General features: G+C 29.5%; 1 protein-coding gene across 2 annotated transcripts; it reads right to left on the bottom strand.

The window, feature by feature from the left end:
• Positions 1–1,229: 1,229 nt before the first annotated feature.
• Positions 1,230–18,840, bottom strand: LOC134687370 (calcyphosin-2-like). Of its 2 annotated transcripts, none has more exons than XM_063547620.1 (17): positions 18,758–18,840; positions 16,233–16,349; positions 15,810–15,895; positions 15,058–15,165; positions 14,299–14,431; positions 13,444–13,626; positions 12,336–12,403; positions 11,916–12,011; positions 11,106–11,180; positions 9,491–9,583; positions 8,514–8,607; positions 7,961–8,079; positions 7,273–7,343; positions 6,640–6,794; positions 5,776–5,895; positions 4,806–4,902; positions 1,230–4,582 (listed from the first exon to the last, which is right to left on the bottom strand). In XM_063547620.1, the coding sequence occupies exons 2-17, from the start codon at positions 16,332–16,334 to the stop codon at positions 4,410–4,412; spliced, it is 1,773 nt and encodes a 590-aa protein (XP_063403690.1). In that variant the 5' UTR covers positions 16,335–16,349; positions 18,758–18,840; the 3' UTR covers positions 1,230–4,409. The 2 variants fall into 2 exon arrangements, with proteins under 2 accessions (XP_063403690.1, XP_063403691.1); XM_063547621.1 differs by lacking the exon at positions 18,758–18,840 and adding an exon at positions 18,041–18,061.
• Positions 18,841–19,645: the final 805 nt, after the last annotated feature.

The following is a 19,645-nucleotide window of genomic DNA, read 5'->3' as shown; positions in this document are numbered from 1 at the left end:
AATAGGTACTTATTCTGTACAGAAATCTGTAGTACTGGAAATTTACTTTTAATAGTCAGTACTATCTTTTTATTTTAAAATTATTGTAATATTTATGTACATTTTTGTGTACCTGTATTTTACAGTACATCATTTGTACTTGAAATTTAAGGACTACAAATTTTTGGTAACACCGTAACATTTTCAGCATTTGAAAGTTTGTCTATTTCAAATCTCTTTCAATTATGATGTTCAAACATGGAATATTTTGATCACTATTGGTATTATTTCAGTACCAAAAATATATTGTATTAGTTAGTATAGAAAGGACCTGTATTAATCAAGTACTGTAAATTACAGGTCCCTAAATATTACAATATATCTAAAGTAATTAAATCACCCTATTATATTAAAAGTAAATTTCCAGTACTTTATATTTTTAGTATAGACATAGTACCTTTACAAAAGAAGCTGTGTATACAAAAGACTCACCATACACTTGAATAGAAAAATAGATGGCCAAATAAAGTCTGAAGAGCATTAAGGATACAAAATTCAAAAAAGGTTTTGCCAAATGCCTCCAAGGAATCTATTTCTAATCATTTTAAACAATTATGTTGCAGTAATGCAACAGCATTTCTGAATTAATATAAAGATCAGGTATGACCACATGCATGCCAATGAGAAAAATATTGAATGAAGTAAATAAAAACAATTATATGCTATCTTACAACCTTTATTTATGAGAAAAACCCATGTCAGTAATAAAGAACAGATAACTGCCCAAAGCCATAAATGGGTTTTCAATGGTTTTTGTTGTTGTTGGTTGATGCGGTCTGTTATACTGTCCTGTAATTTTAAAGATTTCTGTTACTCTTTTTATGTTTTATGTTACCATTTGTATATGTTGAAATAAAAAATGATAAGTCTGTATGGACTTCAACTGTTGGTTTTATATGTCATCTGACTGCATATGTGGTGACTTCATTTAGATTTACCTAATGCATGTAGTTTAAAAGTTTGCATGCTTTGTTTGTATAAATGCTTCCTTAAACTTTGTAATTAAAATTTACATCTGAAGTGCTTGTCTATCTATGATTGCAGTTTACGGTCAATCTTCATCAAAATGCTTGAGCAAACATTTATGCAAACAAAGCAAGTAAGCCAATCATACCTTTAAACTACAAGCATTAGGAAAATAGCTCTAAACTTTCAATCATTTATGATAATAAAAACGAAGAATAATTACGTAAATTAGTTATATTTAATTTGTAACACATGTAAAATAAATATATAAAACATGAAAAGTCAGATTCTAGAACAATAGCTAACAACATTCTGCTACATCTAATTTCATTTTACTGTATAGTGTTAACCGTTTACCAACTTATTTTCGCGGATACTTTATTCAAAGTTAAGCCCTTTCTAGTCGATTTTCAGGAGATCTGATTTTGCAATTCTGAAATTTACTTGATGTAATAAAATAGGGAAAATCCAAGTTTTACATATTTGCTACGATTTATAATTCAAGTGTTATTTTTCCACTTGTGAAACTTGCAAATTGCTCGCAAAAATTAGTTGGTTTACCGTATTGTAAACTTAACTGTTCTTTTGATTTTGAAGAAAGAAATTAAAGACATTTCTCATTACCCATTTTTTTCTTACCTTTTAATTATTGATTTAATTCTTTTACATAATAAATGCTGGATATAGAGATCACAAACTTATATACCCACTTTTCTCATATTTACAGATTAAAACCCCGAAAATGCATTTTATATTCGAATAAAAAAAGAAGTTAACATCTGATTTCTTTTTCATTTCAATAGTTAGATACTCTAAAAGATTTTACCAGTTGCACAAAAACATACATATGCAGGGTTTTACTAATGATGGCTTGTGTGTTAACATCCTGTTATTAACATTTACATTTTTTAATCAATGGTCCACATTGGACGGAATGTAAAACAAACAAAACAGAAAATAAGGAGCATAAAACATTAACTACATCAATAGAAAATCACAAGAGGTATATATATATATTACTTCATCACAATTAAATGTATACAAATCTAGTCCTAAACAGACTGTAGTTTAAAAATGGATTTCTTTTTACAGCATCAACTGTATATATGTGTTTACATCTTGTCTTGTAATTGGTCAATTCAATCTATATAACTTACAAACTTCTTTATTCACAACGACATGAGTTAACATAAGCAAAACTAATTTCAATATTGACATTTTGTCTCAATTCATATGCAAGAAAATGAGTTCACCCATATTAGGCGTGTGCTGTAAGTATGAGCATTTCTATGAATTGGAAACCGGAAAATTCATGGTGAGGAAATCAACACGCATCTGTATTTGAAATTTATACGGTGTTAATTTATTTGTATATGTCTCTGTACCATTGTACTTTGGTTTACGAGAATAAAGATATATATATCTAAATATGTAAAATGGAAATTGAATAAATAAACACAACAAAAAATACTGTTATTTTTGTTTAACACATTTGTGAACTTTGTCTACTACTGTTAATTCAAAATTACTGCATGTATTAAATATTTCGATTTTTGAAAAATGAACAAACAAGTTTAATTATTGGGAATTTTAGAAAAGCTACATACACATAGATATAGGAAGATGTGGTGTGAGTGCCAATGAGACAACTCTCCATCCAAATAACAATTTAAAAAAGTTTAAACAATGGTCAATGTACGGCCTTCAACACAGAGCCTTGGCTCACACTGAACAACAAGCTATAATTGGTCCCAAAATTACTCGTGTAAAACTATTCAAACGGGAAAACCAACGGTCTAATGTTTGTATTTGATATATAGGAATGTGAGTTCTTGTTATTGGGATACCCAAGAAGTTGCATTATTCACCTTTATAATTAACCTCACAATAATTTCTGAATTTAAATATATCATATATGGAAAAGTTATAAATCAGTGGAGTTCAACTCATTTTACATTATACATATTTGCTGCCATTTGGTAAAAAAATCCAGAAATTATAGAATTAAAGAATATAGCTATTATAAAACATACACAGTTATTTTGTATCTTTACAAAATAATTCAAGATACTTGCATATAATTTTGTATAGAATTTTTCATAAGAATAAACACCGATTCCTGTGTATTTAAATTCTCAAACCTTGAGAAATACTTAAATACACAGTAATATTGACTAAAAGAATGACAATAAATAAATATCAATGTTCAACATTTTATCACAGTGCTAATAATTTGATATTTATTTTACTAATAGCATAATAATTATAATGGAATGTAAAATATGTCAAAAAGCTTGTGCAATAAATAGCTATGTAGAAAAAATATTTTGTCAAAAAAAGAAAAATCACCATTGTGTCAATGAAATTAATGAACGACAATCATTTTTTTTCTCAAAATATTGCTGACAATGTTTCTCATTTTTATTCATTTCTCTAAAATGAATTGCAATATAAAAGTGTATTTGTTTTGAAAGCATGACTTAAATATCATTTGCAACCATTCATAGAAATTTGATTTTAACGTTTACAATGAAGGTGACTGATAATTAGAAAATACATAAATATATATGACACCCTGCCAAAAGGTGTTACACTCAGAAGCAAAATATCATACAGGGGGCGATAAAGATATAAGTTTGGGCCAAGTTAAGATTGTATGATATGTTTCCAGTCTATTAATAGCTTCAAAATGACTGTAATTACCTATGACATAGTGACCTCAAATCTACAGAGATATTCCCTCCTTAAAGAGGCATTATCAATAAAAACCTGGAACAGGACGGATATATAATATTAAAAAAAATATCATTTGAAACCAACTGTGGTTTCTCATTCCCCCATGGGAAATGGTTAACAACAAATTTTCAGATAAAATAAAATTTATGTTCGAAAGATTATGCTCAAAAACCAAAATGTTACACCTGAAGAGATAGGCAATAAAGACTATTCCATTAAAATGTATGTGGGAGGTTAGGAAGGAAAGTTTAATTAGTGAATGTGGGTCAGGGGTCTTATTCAGTTAGTGTCTATTACCATTATTCAAAATTATCTCAAAGATATTTTTTTGATATAAGGGATAATTTGAAATTCCCTTCCTACCCTCCCATATATATTTTAATGGAATATCTCTGAATACAATTCATCTTATTTTATCTGGGATTAATAAAGTGAGATTCTTGATTTTTATTTGATTAAAAATTCTATCTTTTGTAAATTTATTTGTTATAATTACAAATGAAAAGAAAAAGAATTTTGTTTACATATAACTCATCTACAAATGTAAATAATCTTGGTTATATTTCAACTTCCTTTCATGAAATATTAATAATTAAAATAAAACCCAAAAAACAAAAAGTATTCATATAATGTTGATGGCTCATTTCAAAATGTTAAACTAACTGTAATCATATATTCCATGTATTGTGTAGTATATTAGCAAATTCATTATTGTCATCTACACTGATACTAAGTCCTTCATAATATTCTTCAAATTCTACATAGGTTATTTCTTCCTGGTTTGGAGAGGATGTTATTGCTTCCAAAAAAGCCTTCAAACTACTAACACCAGGGGTAGCACCTACAACATAAATGGTATGAATGAAGTAACATTAAAAATACATTCAATATATATATGCTGAAAGAATTTCATAGAGAATTTAGTTTGTATAACTTACTTAAAAGCTTTCCAGTTAGAAATTTAGGCTTAAAAAAAACAACACAAAAATATTGTTAAAAAAGGTTTTGAAGAAGAATACACAACAATTTCAATGTTATACAATAACTGCACCATGTTTTCTTACCTTGTTTATAAGGAGGCTGAAAACTAGCATTGAAATATTTCTTGATCTCACTAACAGTTATTACTCCTCTTTTCTGTGAATCTATTTTTCTAAAAGCCTGGTGAAAAAAAAAATATATAAAATTACTGCTCACAGAATGATATCTAGTCTGCTTTGCTGGAAAGTTAACACAATAAACAGAACTAAACTAAATTTTGGTATCAAGAGATATCCAATTTCACTTGTTATCAAACCTATATCATTGGTATATAAATTCTCCTTCATAAACACAGCTGATTAACAAACTTAGGCAAAGTTTTTATAAGCAAACAAATTTAAGCAAATGTTTCATTAGCAAACTAACCTCGGAAAATATTATATTAGCAAATAACGGATTACGGTGTCTAAATATTGGAAGAAAGCTTTTTGCTTAAATTACTGCAAAAGACTTTTGGGTCAATAAACTTTCAAATTTCAAAATAAAAAATGGGGGTCAATGGCCTTGTTTTTATTTGAAATACATTGAAATTAATGAAATCGTAGTTATTGAGGAAAGTTAATTTCTCCTTATTTGAGAAACTTTTTAATAACAACAGAATTGGATAAAATTCAATGAGAGAACTCATAAATATCAAATGAAAATTAGGGTCATGGGCCAACAAATTGTAAATTGTCATATCATATTCAATATACTTATCTGCCCTTGATTTTGATGATATTATTTTTTGACAATTTTAAATACACTTGACAAAACAAGGGTCTTGATGTTTTTTCTCTACAATGGAGAAAAGAAGATGATTTTTTATGTGACTATTTAGGTGGTGCTAACTTAAGCCAACATTAAAAGTGCTGATGGTCAAATTCTTAAAAACAACTCATCCATGTCATCTGAACTTTGGTAGATATTTGTCTAATTGACAATTATACTACATCATCTCATTCTTATATTAATTAGCCTTAATATTTGAAGTATAAACATGAAAACACCAACCTTTCTGACTAGATTTTTACGAGATTCAACCATTTGGCCTATAACACCTCTCATGTAGATACTATAATCTAATTCTCCTGTCTCGTCAGGGTCTAGCACATCAAAAGTTTGGTCTAAATCCTTTAAAAATAAAGATTAATAAAATTTTACAAACATAATTCCTGTACAAATTTAAATACAGCTTATATTCTATCAAGACTCCAAATCAAACAAAAAATAAACAAACTACATTCTTATCCTACAGAAATTGTGTTAACAGGTGCCCATTGTATTATTTGTATGCATATTGAAGAAGCTCTTCATTTGAGGGACCACCATACCGTTTCATCAGATAATAATCTGTTACAGTAGTTCGTGCATATACACATATATCTTATATTGTGTTGTTTTAAGAAAATTTATGAAAATCTAAAATAATACATTTATGGTATCAGTATCAGTTTATAATGTAATGGTATACATAGAATTGGCTTATGACTTGTTGTTACATACATCTTTATTTGATTTATATGTTGGTTTAATATTATAATTGTCTGTATTTAGATCACGCCTCTATTGTGCTCTTTCCAAAAAAATATTGAATTGAATTGAATTGTATAAGAAGAGAAGAATAACATGGCAAGAACACAATCTAGAGTACTGTATATTAATGTGGTGTACTGTATACTGTAAAAGCAGAAATTGTCGTGGAGGGTTTAATTTTGTTTATTTTGTAAAAAGAAATTAAAACCCACACTAAAATTTAATCTCCATATAATATCCCTTACGATTAATGGAAACAATGAAATTAAATCCCAAAATAATATGATATATAGACAAAACCACAAATGTTAAGTATAATTACTCAGGTAGGAGAATTCTCACCTGAGGAGGAAGCTCTATATGGAATGTAAACATCCCTTTCTCCAATTCAAACTTGTACAGTACTCCAGAACCAGTTTTATCCAGTTTTCTGTAGTATCTCCCTAAACCAGTCACGGTTTTTATTCCTCTCTTCTTCAATCTTTCTCTCACTTCCTCTGTAATATTGAGATGACATTTAATGCATAAAATTTGTATATAAAATAAAAATCTGTATCACCTCTGCCACTTAAAACAGCATTATTTTTAATCTTTGTAAGCTTTAGTGAAACCTGCCAACATTTCAGAATGGCCATACAGGTTTTACATGCAATACGGCTATCATAGTCCTACAAATCCTTTAAAGGGCCCTTCAAATTTCTTGTAATGTTGTTTATTTGATTCTTCATGTCTTTATAATCCTATACCCATAATAAAATTGATTGTTTTGTTTTAATTACGGTCAAAATTGGTTTTTCAAAGTTAACACTTGGGAGACTCTATGGGGGAAATCCCCTGCAAATTGTGACAGTTGACAGATATGTTTAGTTTAAGTTGATGAGTCTAAGCCAGGACACCAGTAACTAAAAATTTCTGTCTAATCATCACTAAAACAATATGTAAATACAGTCAATTGCTATGTAGTGAAATATGTACCTTGAACGCCATCTAAAATTCTTCTATTTATCATTTCTTGTTTATTTTGAGATCTGTATGTCTCTTCTTGTCTAAAATAAACAAAACAAAAATTCCATAAATGAATTTTCTTGAAAAATAGTTTATTGTGTGTGTTCCACAACCTCTGACCTCGTGTATGTCTTTTAGTACATCTTATATATTGAAAGAAACCTGACATATCTTACAGAACTTCAATGTACAATTGTAAACTTGTAATGTATATTCATTCATCCATTTGAATTAGAAATGTTACATAAACAATTATGATTTTACTTTTATCTAAAAAAATAATTCAACAATCAAATGATATAGGAGTTAATCCAAAAGCAAAGAATTGTGTTTTATTTGCTATTTTTATCAGGAAAATCATGATAAATATATTATTCATAACAGAAATACTTAAAAATTCAGAATATAGTCAATTTACTATGACTGTAAATGAATGTAGTATTTAGCTAGCTATAAAACATGGTTTAAACAACCATTTTCTACATAAGGAAAAGCCTGTACTAAGTCAGGAATCTGACAGTTGTTTTGCATTCCTTTTATGTGTATGCAACTTAGATTTTACCATTTGATAAGGGATTTCTTAATTGGATTTTCCTTGGAGTTCGGTATTTTTGTTATTTGACTTTTTTCTTAAATAAAGATTGGATTTAATACTTACAAAAGAATTTGTTTTTCTTCCTCATCAACATCTGTTATTTTGAAATAAACCCTGTCTCTTTTCTTTACTGTATCTGGCAGAGAATGTTGTCCTCTTGTTTCAATTATAATTTCATTCCCCTAAAAAAAAATGCTTTACAATTTTATAGATGTACATACAACTACAATGGTTCAATGCAATGCTTTATTTATTTTTATGAATTTCTCCACTCAGTAGTCGCCAAGATATAGCAAATAGAACTGAAAGTGGCATTTGGCAACAACAAAAAAAAATGAAAAAAAAAGAAGAAGATATTCAGTTGACAAAAGTAGATGAGCAATGAATTTGAAAAAAAAACACAGTGATGTATGTTCACATAAATATCAAATAAAATTTCAGATTGTTTGATTTGTAGTTCCTCAGAAAAATTATATAAACATATCATGTTAGAGATGGTTAGACAGATAAATTGACAGAGATATCCCTCTTTTTTTGTAATATGGATTCATAAAACCAACACAGTTATAATTTCACTTTAAATACCCTGCATCTTCAAAAAAAGAATAATACTTACAGAAAATATATCTGTTAAATTATATGGATCATCTTCTCTAGGTCCCTGTATGTGACCGTATCTTCCTCTTGTGACAAATGGCAAAGCTTTCGCACTATAAAAATATACTTTTATAAATATCATTTGGAAAAATACACAATAAAAATCCCAATCTTTCAAAAACGCATATAGATAATGAACCCATACTAAATCAAAATGCAGATAAAATGTAATTCAATTCTTGGCAACTTCAACAAACTTGAAAGACTTTGAAGTCAAAGACTCTTACAAGACTACCTCTAAGAGAAAGTATGAAATTCTTATTTACATTTTCCTTTTGACCAGTTTATATTCAATAGACGCAAATCTTTTAATAAATAACTTAAAAATACATTATTATCTATTAACGCTAAATATCGGTAATTTATTTAAAGAATTCCATCCAAAATAAAATTTCAAACTTATCTGCCTTTGATTTAGACAACTTCTAGCTGACACCATTCATATTTGAACAATTGCATGTTGTCGATTTTAACTTGGTTTCAGGAATAAACAGTACAAAACTTAAAAAATATATAGTTAATGCATAAAGCAGTTTCATTTATAAATTTTTATTACCACAAGACCTGTATATATAGAGACCCATTGTACAAAAACAGTTCTCTCAAGATAACTTTTGTCTCAGAATCCTCAATGCTTTACCATAAATCTGGTTAATTTTGCTTCTACTTTTTTTCATGGTTTAGCCTGTGTGTGTTAAACATTGTTTTCTTTTTGGAGCTTTTTCTATCCATGTAAATTGCCGACAAATATAATATTAGGTAAACTTCATACTAATCAATCTTGAACATAGGACGAGCATGAAAATTCCTGATATTTGATATACAGCTATGAACTCTGCAGATTTTTTTCCATTAAGTTTTGCAGTATATTTTTATTAATTCTGCACAAGAAGTGACCAAATTTTTTAAAAACACTAAAAATTAAACATAACTTACCTTTTACCAAACTGCCTGAATTCATAAATGGTAAGTGTATTGTCAAAATGAAAGAAAAATCCAGTAAGTTCTCTCAAAGCATCATGTCCATTTCTGTAATAAGATATACAAAATATAGATTTTACCACTACATTGAGAGTGATACTGTGGATTCATTTTTCGTTGGATACCAATTTTTAGGATTTCAATGGCACAGGTAGAAATTTAGATGTTCAACGATTTGCAAATTTTCTATAGGTTTGTATGCAGCCTAGTCAAAACCACAAAATCAAACATCCATCAAAATACAGGCATTACTCAATCCACTAAATTGGTACCCATGAAAATAAATGAATCCACATTACGATACCTCTCCACTGGAAACAGTGAAATTTTCTATTTTTTTTAATTTTAAATGCTGAAAGCAGGTATATATTGTATAGCACTAGATTTGGTGGAAGAATCTGATTCTTAAATGATTTTAAGACGATAAGCAGACAAACTCAATTCTTCATTTCTAATGATCTGCAAAAAGATATGTTCTTTCTATGTAATGCCATTATGCATGGTTGCCTTTTTCCCTGACATCATAATTGAATTTTAACCAATAAAGATCAAATGAACGTATTTACAAATAATCAAAAGGTTAATGTATAATGAACTAAGAATAAAAAAAATCTATTCTTTGTTCAGTTAAAATTCACATCAATCAATACAATGAACCCTATATTTCACTGAATCTTGAGCAACACAATCATTGTAAAGGCAGCAATGTGACTTAATAATATTTTTTTTATATCCGGAGAATCACAATATTAATGACAAAGTCATCTTCTTTTTATGGCATGTCTTTGGATTGCATATCAACAGTGGAAAATGTGTACGAAATTTTGAAAAATATCGAACCTAAAAATATTGAATTAAGCAGAGAAAAAAATCATTACAAGAATTTATAGCACATTTCAAGGACCTAAAAAAATACCTTAGTAAACACAAATTTTGACTTTTACTGGGCTTTATAACCAACCCCAAAAATACATATTCATAGATATGTCACTTACTTTTAACAATTGATCAGTCAAATCTTTTTTAGAACTTTATATGCTGACAGTTTCACACTGTTTAAAAAACATGTTGACCAAATGTACATGTTGTGATGTTACATTATTGTTTCAGATAAGGGAGAAGGTTTGCACAATTAAAACCTTTAAACCCGCTGCAATTGTTTTCACCTGTCCTTAGTCAAAAATTTGATGTCCAGTAGTTGTCGTTTGTTGATGTGGTTCATAAGTATTTCTAGTTTCTCGTTTTTTTATATTGATTAGACTGTTGGTTTTCCTGTTTGAATGGTTTAACACTAGGTATTTTTACTTTAGTTAGCTTACTGTTCAGTGAGCCAAGGCTCCATGTTGAAGACAGTACTTTGACCTATAATGGTTTACTTTTATAAATTGTGACTTGGATGGAGAGTTGTCTCATTGTCTCTGAAATGGTGCATGTAGAAAAGCGTACAATTTTTTTCATCAGTATTGCATTATTTTACACACATACATGTACATAGCTATTCTTTATTATAATTGTCCCTTTTTGATATATATGTTCAAATTAAAATTCAAACACAGGATTCAATAAATACCTTGATAAAATTCTAGCTCCAAATCTTACTCTCTTTGATAACATATTTTCTGTTGTTGTATTCTTGGTTCTCATTCTATAAAAGACAGAAAATAAAATGAATTCATACTTTTTACATCATTTATTTCTATTAAAAAAAATAATGTTTTGAAACATATATACCATTAAACACTGTCTCATTAAGCTGACTAGTATGAAGAAAATTGAATGATTGCAAATTAGATAAAACGTTAATTCAGGATTATAAAATGTATATGTGATATGAATTTACTAGACAACTCCTGTTTTTTGTTCTTCAAGACTACCGTACCATTTGACGTCAGTTTTTCAACATGCTTTCTCACAAGGTAGGAAACAGTTCGAAGAAGATATGTCACCTTACTTTCTCACAGGTTTTTAAATTGAACCAACCAGCCATTGCATCAACATGCTTGCTAGGTGGAGAAACCACAAATAGAAATTTAAAAGTTTTTGGATAGACCCAGTCAACAGGATCTGAACAAACAATCCCTTACACTTTTGGAAAGCAACAAGCTACCAAAATCAATGATCGATTCTAGTATAGATGGTTTTTTACTGTTTGTGTCACTACCTTCTAATCTATCTGTTAATGAAGTACTTCTTTACATGTATACATGACTGTACATTTTGATAGCTTAACAGCAATTGCATACATATCCCAAAGCATGGTAAAATCTAAATAATTTTGGGTTTTACACATATTTTTTTTATTTGAAAGACTAACTGTCAGAGTTATATGCAACTTTTTTTCTCTATTTATGAATCCACAATAAAAAAAAATCCAACCTACTTTGTTGAATGTAACATTCTTTGACTCCCTCTATGAGGCCTCTCTGACACTGGTACACTTAATCTGCTATCTTGGTCTGGATCACTTATAACAGGTCTGTTTTATAAATATTAACAGTATTATATCAATCATTTTCTGCCAATATTACTATTTGGATTGAAATGGTCAAATACATTTTTTTGGAATATCTATATTTTCAAGTTCAATTGTAATTATTTTAATATGTTGCAATTCACTTTATTGAGGTGTATATGATTTTGTTTAATTTTTAAATTATTCTTTGTGTTCAATATGCCTACCAAGCATTTTTAATTTTTTTAGCACTGTAATTCTGTATAAGAGCAGATACACTGTAAACTGATAGTTGATCAATCATAACTGTTTCAATAAGTAAAGTTAAACAGACATAGCTAATGCTACCTTGATAGTTGATCAATCATAACTGTTTCAATAAGTTTCTGTTGCTTATTATGTTCCAAGAGCTCCTCCTGTTAATAGAAAACTTGTTATATCAAAGCTTCTGTCTGATAAAAGATCACAGGACTGATAAAAAGAATGATGCAAAAACAGCATTTTTGTCAATACATCGGTTAACTTTGGTTCACTCCACATGGCTTGCAAAACAGTATGAAATATTTTTATTGCAGAATAACTTTAGCCATCATATGAATAGAATTTATAATGTTGATATGCAGCATTAAGGATACACCTTACCATTATTTCAAACTTCTTTTTGATGGTTTTTGCTTTCCGTGACAATTATTTGATTATGTATAGTTTACTATAGTTGTGCTTGTACTTTGCAGCTGTATTTTTTTTAATGGTATTTTAATGTAAGCTTCTTTTAATGTGCATGTGTTTTTTTGTAATAATTCTTCAAAGAACCTTTTGTTACTCCACTGTCATGTGTTTTTTTTTGTAATTATTCTTCAAAGAACCTTTTGTTACTCCACTGTCAGATCAAGTTTCAAAATGGGAAGATTAAAAAACAAATATCTAGTTTTTTTTGGAGGTTGGTGCATTTTAAAATCACTACTTGTTTATAAAAAAAAAAAAATATTAATAGATACTGACAATGTTTTTGAGAATTAACTATTATTTAAGTATTGAATGCTCTTTTTTATAAATTTATTGGGGTGTAAAAGCTTTGACCGAACTATATTTTGTATGAAGCGTGGAAGCGCTTCATACTAAAAATGTGCGCACCGTCAACGCTTTTACAACCCTATAAAGTTACAAAAAAAGCATTCAATACTTATAATTACATTTTAACCTATAGGATCATGAAAACACGCCTTTTATCAAGTTTTTGTTTCATTTACCTGTGCACTTTATCGTGGGACCTCATGTCATCATGAATGAAAAGTTGCATTTTGTAATGCAATTGATTAAGGAATATTACGAGATTGCTAGTTAGCCAATCAGAATAACGTATTATAATGAAACATACATTTAATGCAATTATAACGATATAAAAATATTTCTGGGTTTTTTTTAACGTTGCTTTTGTATTTTTAGGCATATTTACAGCATCCATCTTTTTCAGCATTTCTGCTTTTGAGGCTGGTTTCCTTTTAGACCAGTTCTGATCTAAGTAGTCCTCCTCTTCCTCAACCTCTTTCCTTATCTCTCCATAAGTCTTTTTCTTTGCTGGTTTAACATCCTCTTCTGTTTTCAATTTTAGGTGCTTGAAGTCTTCATCAATATTATTCTATAAAAGCAAACAAAACAACTTATTTTTCCAGAAGGATTTTATTGATCCAGCTTTAATTCAGTATTGAATACTAAAAAATTCAGATCAATTAAGCAATTACAGAAACCAGAATACATTAGCCCTGTATCATATGCATTTGTTTAAAATCGTGAAAAAGTATATGGAAAAGTAAAAAAAAAGAAAAACACTATTGATTAAAAAAATAAAAAAATAAATAAAAATGTATAGATGTGTTTCATAAACCCCCCTCTAGCAACTACTTTTCAGGTGTAAAAAATGTGTACTATACATTCTTAAAGACCAATCACTGGATATCAACATAGGTGATTTTACATGAAAAGTGCTTGTTTCCCTCAAAACAATGGAAACAATGGATACCAATTTGACATCCAGTTATAATAACCGGCATACTAACAAACTGCTTAACAGGAGAAGTCAAGGTCGTAAAATTTTCATCTGGTAAAAAAATCGAAGAAGTCTGGTGTAACTGCTATTTATGATTTTAAAAATTCATATTGGCCAGACATTTCCCCCTGTAGCTGATTGACTATAAGAAACAATCATACCGATAGATGATATGTTTTCCTTCAGAAACAAGAAAGATTATTTTTTTATGAAGCTACATGTATAAACTATTTTTACAATATTCAAGAAATAATTGTGACTTACTCTTGCTGATCTAGCAGATGCTTGGTTACCATGGTAGCCTTGGTAACCATGGTTGCCTTGTTTACCTTGGTTACCTCGTCCTGTATCATTTTCCTGGTAATCTCTATAGCTCCTTTCAGTATCTGTTCCCCAACTATTATATAAACAAAGAAATTAGTTTTCAAAAGCCTAAATATAAAGCAATTTATTACAATCTGTCCAATCAAACCAATCATGAACTGAAGGACTTAATAAATTTGTTACACATAACAGGTAAATTGACCATATAAACGATGAATGAATAAATATTCCTCTGAAATGAATACACTCTACAGATTTCTTTTGTATATGTACCCTCGAATAGTATGAGTATTTAGTTCATCATTTTAAAAGACCCCCTTTAAATCACACATTTTTTTCAAGGAGTTTGTTCCTTTTATGCACCTATATATTCTTTCTTCTTCACCATAAAAACACTAGCTACATGTATATATATAGTCTCTCTGTATATTAAGAACTACTGCAACAACTCTTTTAAGTGTCTGTATGTGACCTGTATAATTCCTAAATTTTTGTCCCTATCCAATTTACCCTATTTTTTTTTAGAGCCAATCTAATTTTCCTGTCTTCGACCCCTATTGAAGGACCAACCTATACATTTAGTTAGAATGCATTATATGAAAATTCTTGATCTAAACAATCATGAAATATTTGCCACTGTATTTTAAGCAACTAACAATCAACCTTAAAAATAAATCCAAATAAAGCTTATTGTGTTACCTAATTGTGGATACTCCTGATCTACCAGAATCTAATACATAATCATACTGCTCTGGAAGTACTGTCTTTGGCTCAGCTTTAAAGCAATGCAGATCAAGTTCTGGAACGCTGTCAAATAGTTTTCAAAAGAAGATTTACTACCAATAAGTAATCGATCTACCTTCAATTACACAGTGTTTCCATACAACTTATATCTTTGGTGACAATTTTTTGTGTATATTAGGTATACATAGCTACACATTTTTACATTCTTAACTCAAGAAAATTATTCGAATAACAAAGTTTGAAAACTCACTTATATGCCTTATTCCATGCTTTAAATTGATTTCTGAAGCTATTAAAATGCCATTGAGTTTGAAAATATTTCTAAAACTAAGAGCATTTTCATATTACAGTCACTTCAATTGAAAAAAAAACAAGAACTGTGAGCAATGGCTCACTAATAAAATTACTAAAGTAAGAACATCTATTAGGAAACATGAACGTGAAGAGCAATGGATAGGAAAGTGCATCACACATAACATTATAGCATTTTTAAATGCAACCATAAACTCATTCCATGTCATACATGTACATAAGTTTATTTGGCAATTACTTTACATGACTGCACTTTAAAAGTTTTTGTCTGAAAAATAAATTGTCTAAATAAGATTAAAGATGACCCATTGGTGGCCTTCAGCTGTTGTCTGCTCTTTGGTCGGGTTGTTGTCTCTTATGACATATTGCCCATTTCTATTCTCAATTTTATTTACCCCTCTGGTCGTAGACTGAATGGTCTTGTTGGTGGTCTTGATTGTGGTCTAGTAGATGGTGGTCTGTATGCAGGTGTTTCTTCTCCCTAGAAATATTAAGACACAAATGGCAACTTTTGATTAAATATGAAAAGTAATTATATAAAAGTAAAAAATAATATTAAGATGTGAATGATAAAAAGAGAGAAAAAATACCAAGAGGGCAGTCAAAAACTACATATTAACTAGCTACAGAACCCTAGCTCATAGGTCCTTATAATTTTTTTTTGACCATTTGCGAATCTATATAAGGTCCGCAATTTGTCAAAATAAATGTATATCATAAGGACCTAAAGTGTATGAGCTACAGTTTCACAACTATATTTCAAATAACATGAAACAATAACTATTTCTGATAAATTCACCATTAAGCATTTAACTTACTGTTATAGGATTAATTGAGCTCCCAGGACGTCTACTGGCACTGCCTGGACGATTTTGTTGGTTATACCTTGAAGTTGGTGAATCTTGAATCATAAAACTCATTTTAGCATCTTTTTCCTATAAAGTCAAAATGAGGTCTATACATTTCTAAATAAAGTAACAAGTGGGTGCAATCAACAGGTTTTTTTCTATTACGCTATATTTTGGGGAACCAATGCATCTGTAAACCTTTGGTGGTGGAATGGTTAATATAGATACTTGTATAAAACTAGATATCACTGGAATCAGAATTTTCTCTAGTTTACAATGCAATAAATATTTAAAGTGTACTTTTCATATAATTAAAAGTTTCAATCCAAAGAACAAGGGGGAAAGTGCCTAATCTGAACACAAAAAACTGAAATGAGGTCATGTGCATATCCATGAAGAAATTTGATACAGGCACATTTCACATAATCAAAACGGTGTGAAATTCATAGGTTTGTACCTGGCCTTTCAAAAAAATGTTAAATGTAAACCCCTCCGATGGCATTTTATTATAAAATCGGGTGTGGGGAGGCATAGTCTGTGAATGGCATTTTGACTATTTGTACACACATGCAGGTACGCACAGACAGAATCCAGGTCCGTTCTCACCCACTCATGTTCGCCCCCTTTCACTTTAGCACCCTACATGTACATGTTCGCGCCTATTAAATTTTAATCGGTTTTGTGTTTAATAACTTTGTAATCAAGTTTTGGCAAGTGTATTCTTATAAGTATATTTGTTGTCATTGTCTCAAAATAAAGTGAGACAGCATTTTTTTGTGTTGAATAAATCTTTATCATGCATGTTTTGGATAGTGTATTGTTAAAAAAATATAATCCTTTCTAAATAAAGTGAGATTCTGTCAACTTTTATTTTGTGTTGAATAACTCTTTATCATGTTTTGGTTGGTGTATTGCTATAACTTTGTTTCATTGACTTGTTTCAAAATAAAGTGAATTTCTGACTACGTATTTTTTTGGTGTGTTGAATTTTTTTTAAATCATGTTTAGATTATACATTTAATAGTGTATTGCTATATTTTATTGTTTCATTGTTTCAGATCAAAGGGACCAAGCTGTTAAAAACAATTATCTTTTGTGTTTTTCATTTAAAATCTTCAATGTTTTAATCATACCAAGCCAAATACATTCTGTTGAAGCAATTTAAAACAACAATTATGATTTTCCAATAATTCTGCTGGAATTTGAATTAAAATTGGGCGCGAATGTGTAGAGTGCGAACAAGCCAGGTGCGAACGTGTAGGGTGCGAAAGTGTATTGGGTGTGAACCGTTTAAAGGGACCTTATACCGCACAGACACTACCTTAAAAAATCAGCATGCTGATATAAGCACAAAATTAAGTGTGTTGCCATATAGGGAGCTACGCTCTTGGTAAACATGATATAATTTTAGATGCAATTTGGAATTTATACTTCAGTTCACACTTTAGAACCCATTTATATGTTTTCTTAGTAATTGATGTTAAAATAATACGAACACAATGTATTACTTCAATGACAATGAACAGGTTGGGAACAAACCCCTGGATGGTGATTATACCTGTATAGAGGGATAAACCTTCTTTAGAGGGATAAAATTATCTCTCTATAGAGGGGTATTTGTGTTTGCACTCGATTTAAAGCAAATTAGGGCAGAATGGCATTTTCTTATTATATTGGCTATAATCTCTAGTAGTAGGTGCATCAACATATGCACTTTACTAAAAATTGGGATAACCCGTTTTCTGCTAAAGTGATAAAACTTGAAATCTATTGTATACCTATCTGAACACCTGATCAACATCAAAAGGAATAGTTGACCTTTAAATTTCATGTTAAATCTAACAATAGAAATTCTGTTCAGTGAGGCATAAGTGAGTAGAATTTACCTGATCACCACAGCTTTCAATCATGGTGAACAATAGATTTTATATTTAGTCAGATAAGTAGCAAACTGGGCATGTGCATATTAAACTAAGTACATCAATTGGTGCATCAACTGTTGCAGGGAATCTGGGTCCGTTCGCGCCCACTCATGTTCGCCCCCTTTCACTTTCGCACCCAAAGTCCGTTCGCACCCTACGTGTTCGCGCCCAATTTTATTGGTTTCGCGTTCGATAATTTTATAATCAAGTTTTGACAAGTAGTATTCTTATAAGTATAATTGTTTTCATTGTCTCAAACGGACCTGATACACTGTTGCAGGTTACTGCCATAATAAGTAGAGAATGCCATTCTGCCCTGTTTTGATTTAAATCCAGTCTAAACAAAAATACCCCTCTGTAGAGGAATATTATGATCACTATAGAGAGGGTTTGTTCCCAACCTGTATAAGATCAAAATATGAGATAAAATCAAACTGTCAAAGATGTAAAAATCCCTGCTGATAAATGTGTCATTTTGGCAGCAAAAATTTCAATTTTGTATCAGTTGGTTAATATGTTTTTCATTCTTAAAATAAAAATTGTGGCTGTCAATGTGTGAAATTTCTTTTCTACCTTGTCGTTCTTCAACAAAAATTTAAAACGGAAGTGCACCAATGTACACAAAAATATTTGGTCGGTCTATAAGATGGAAGACAATCCCGAATTTGAACCCGATAGCTGTTATATCTGTCGCGGGTTATGCTAAAATGAGACATACGACAACCATATTTCACAAGCCGACAATAAACTAATTATTTCCAAAAATGTGATCAAAATATAGATGAATTCAAAAATTGTTATATCAACCTTGTGAAAAAATTGTGTATTTAGGCCTATATAATGATAAGTTTTTGAGTATTCAATTTTTCATTTTTTTTTACTAATCAGGTCAGTCTTTGTAGCCAAAATTTTGAGAAAATGGGTGTGAGGTACAAACAATTACTTTACCAGGAATATGTTCATCCCATATCACTTTTTTTTCTTTTCAAAATTCTTAGATAAGTATTTTTTTCAAACATTTATAACAACAAAAAAAATAATATGCATTTTGTTCTTAAAACGGAGAAAAAAATACAAATTTACGAAATTTTCAGTATGGTAAATATGACACACAAGAACATCAAAACATGATAACATTTTCTTATATTAACACCTACCTTTAGTTTTTTTAAGTTAATGTTATTCGGATGGATCCACTCCATTCGGTTTTATTGTAAGATAAGATAAGATAAGATAAGATAACTTTATTAGCACTAACACATTGACAATAAATGGTTATGGCAACAAATTAAAGACTAACTACAATAACATATATACAATGAAGGAGTGACAGTGGATATTATTATGAGAGAAATATATAAAAAAATAAATGAGAAGCATATACATTATTACAGAAATCAAGTACCTTTTAATAATGAGTTTCTCACCAACAAGCATTCATTCAAATAGTTGACAACAATT

This window comes from Mytilus trossulus, chromosome 10, assembly GCF_036588685.1.
Source record: "Mytilus trossulus isolate FHL-02 chromosome 10, PNRI_Mtr1.1.1.hap1, whole genome shotgun sequence".
NCBI lineage: Eukaryota > Metazoa > Mollusca > Bivalvia > Mytilida > Mytilidae > Mytilus > Mytilus trossulus.
This window is presented reverse-complemented; position numbering and strand designations above follow the sequence as displayed.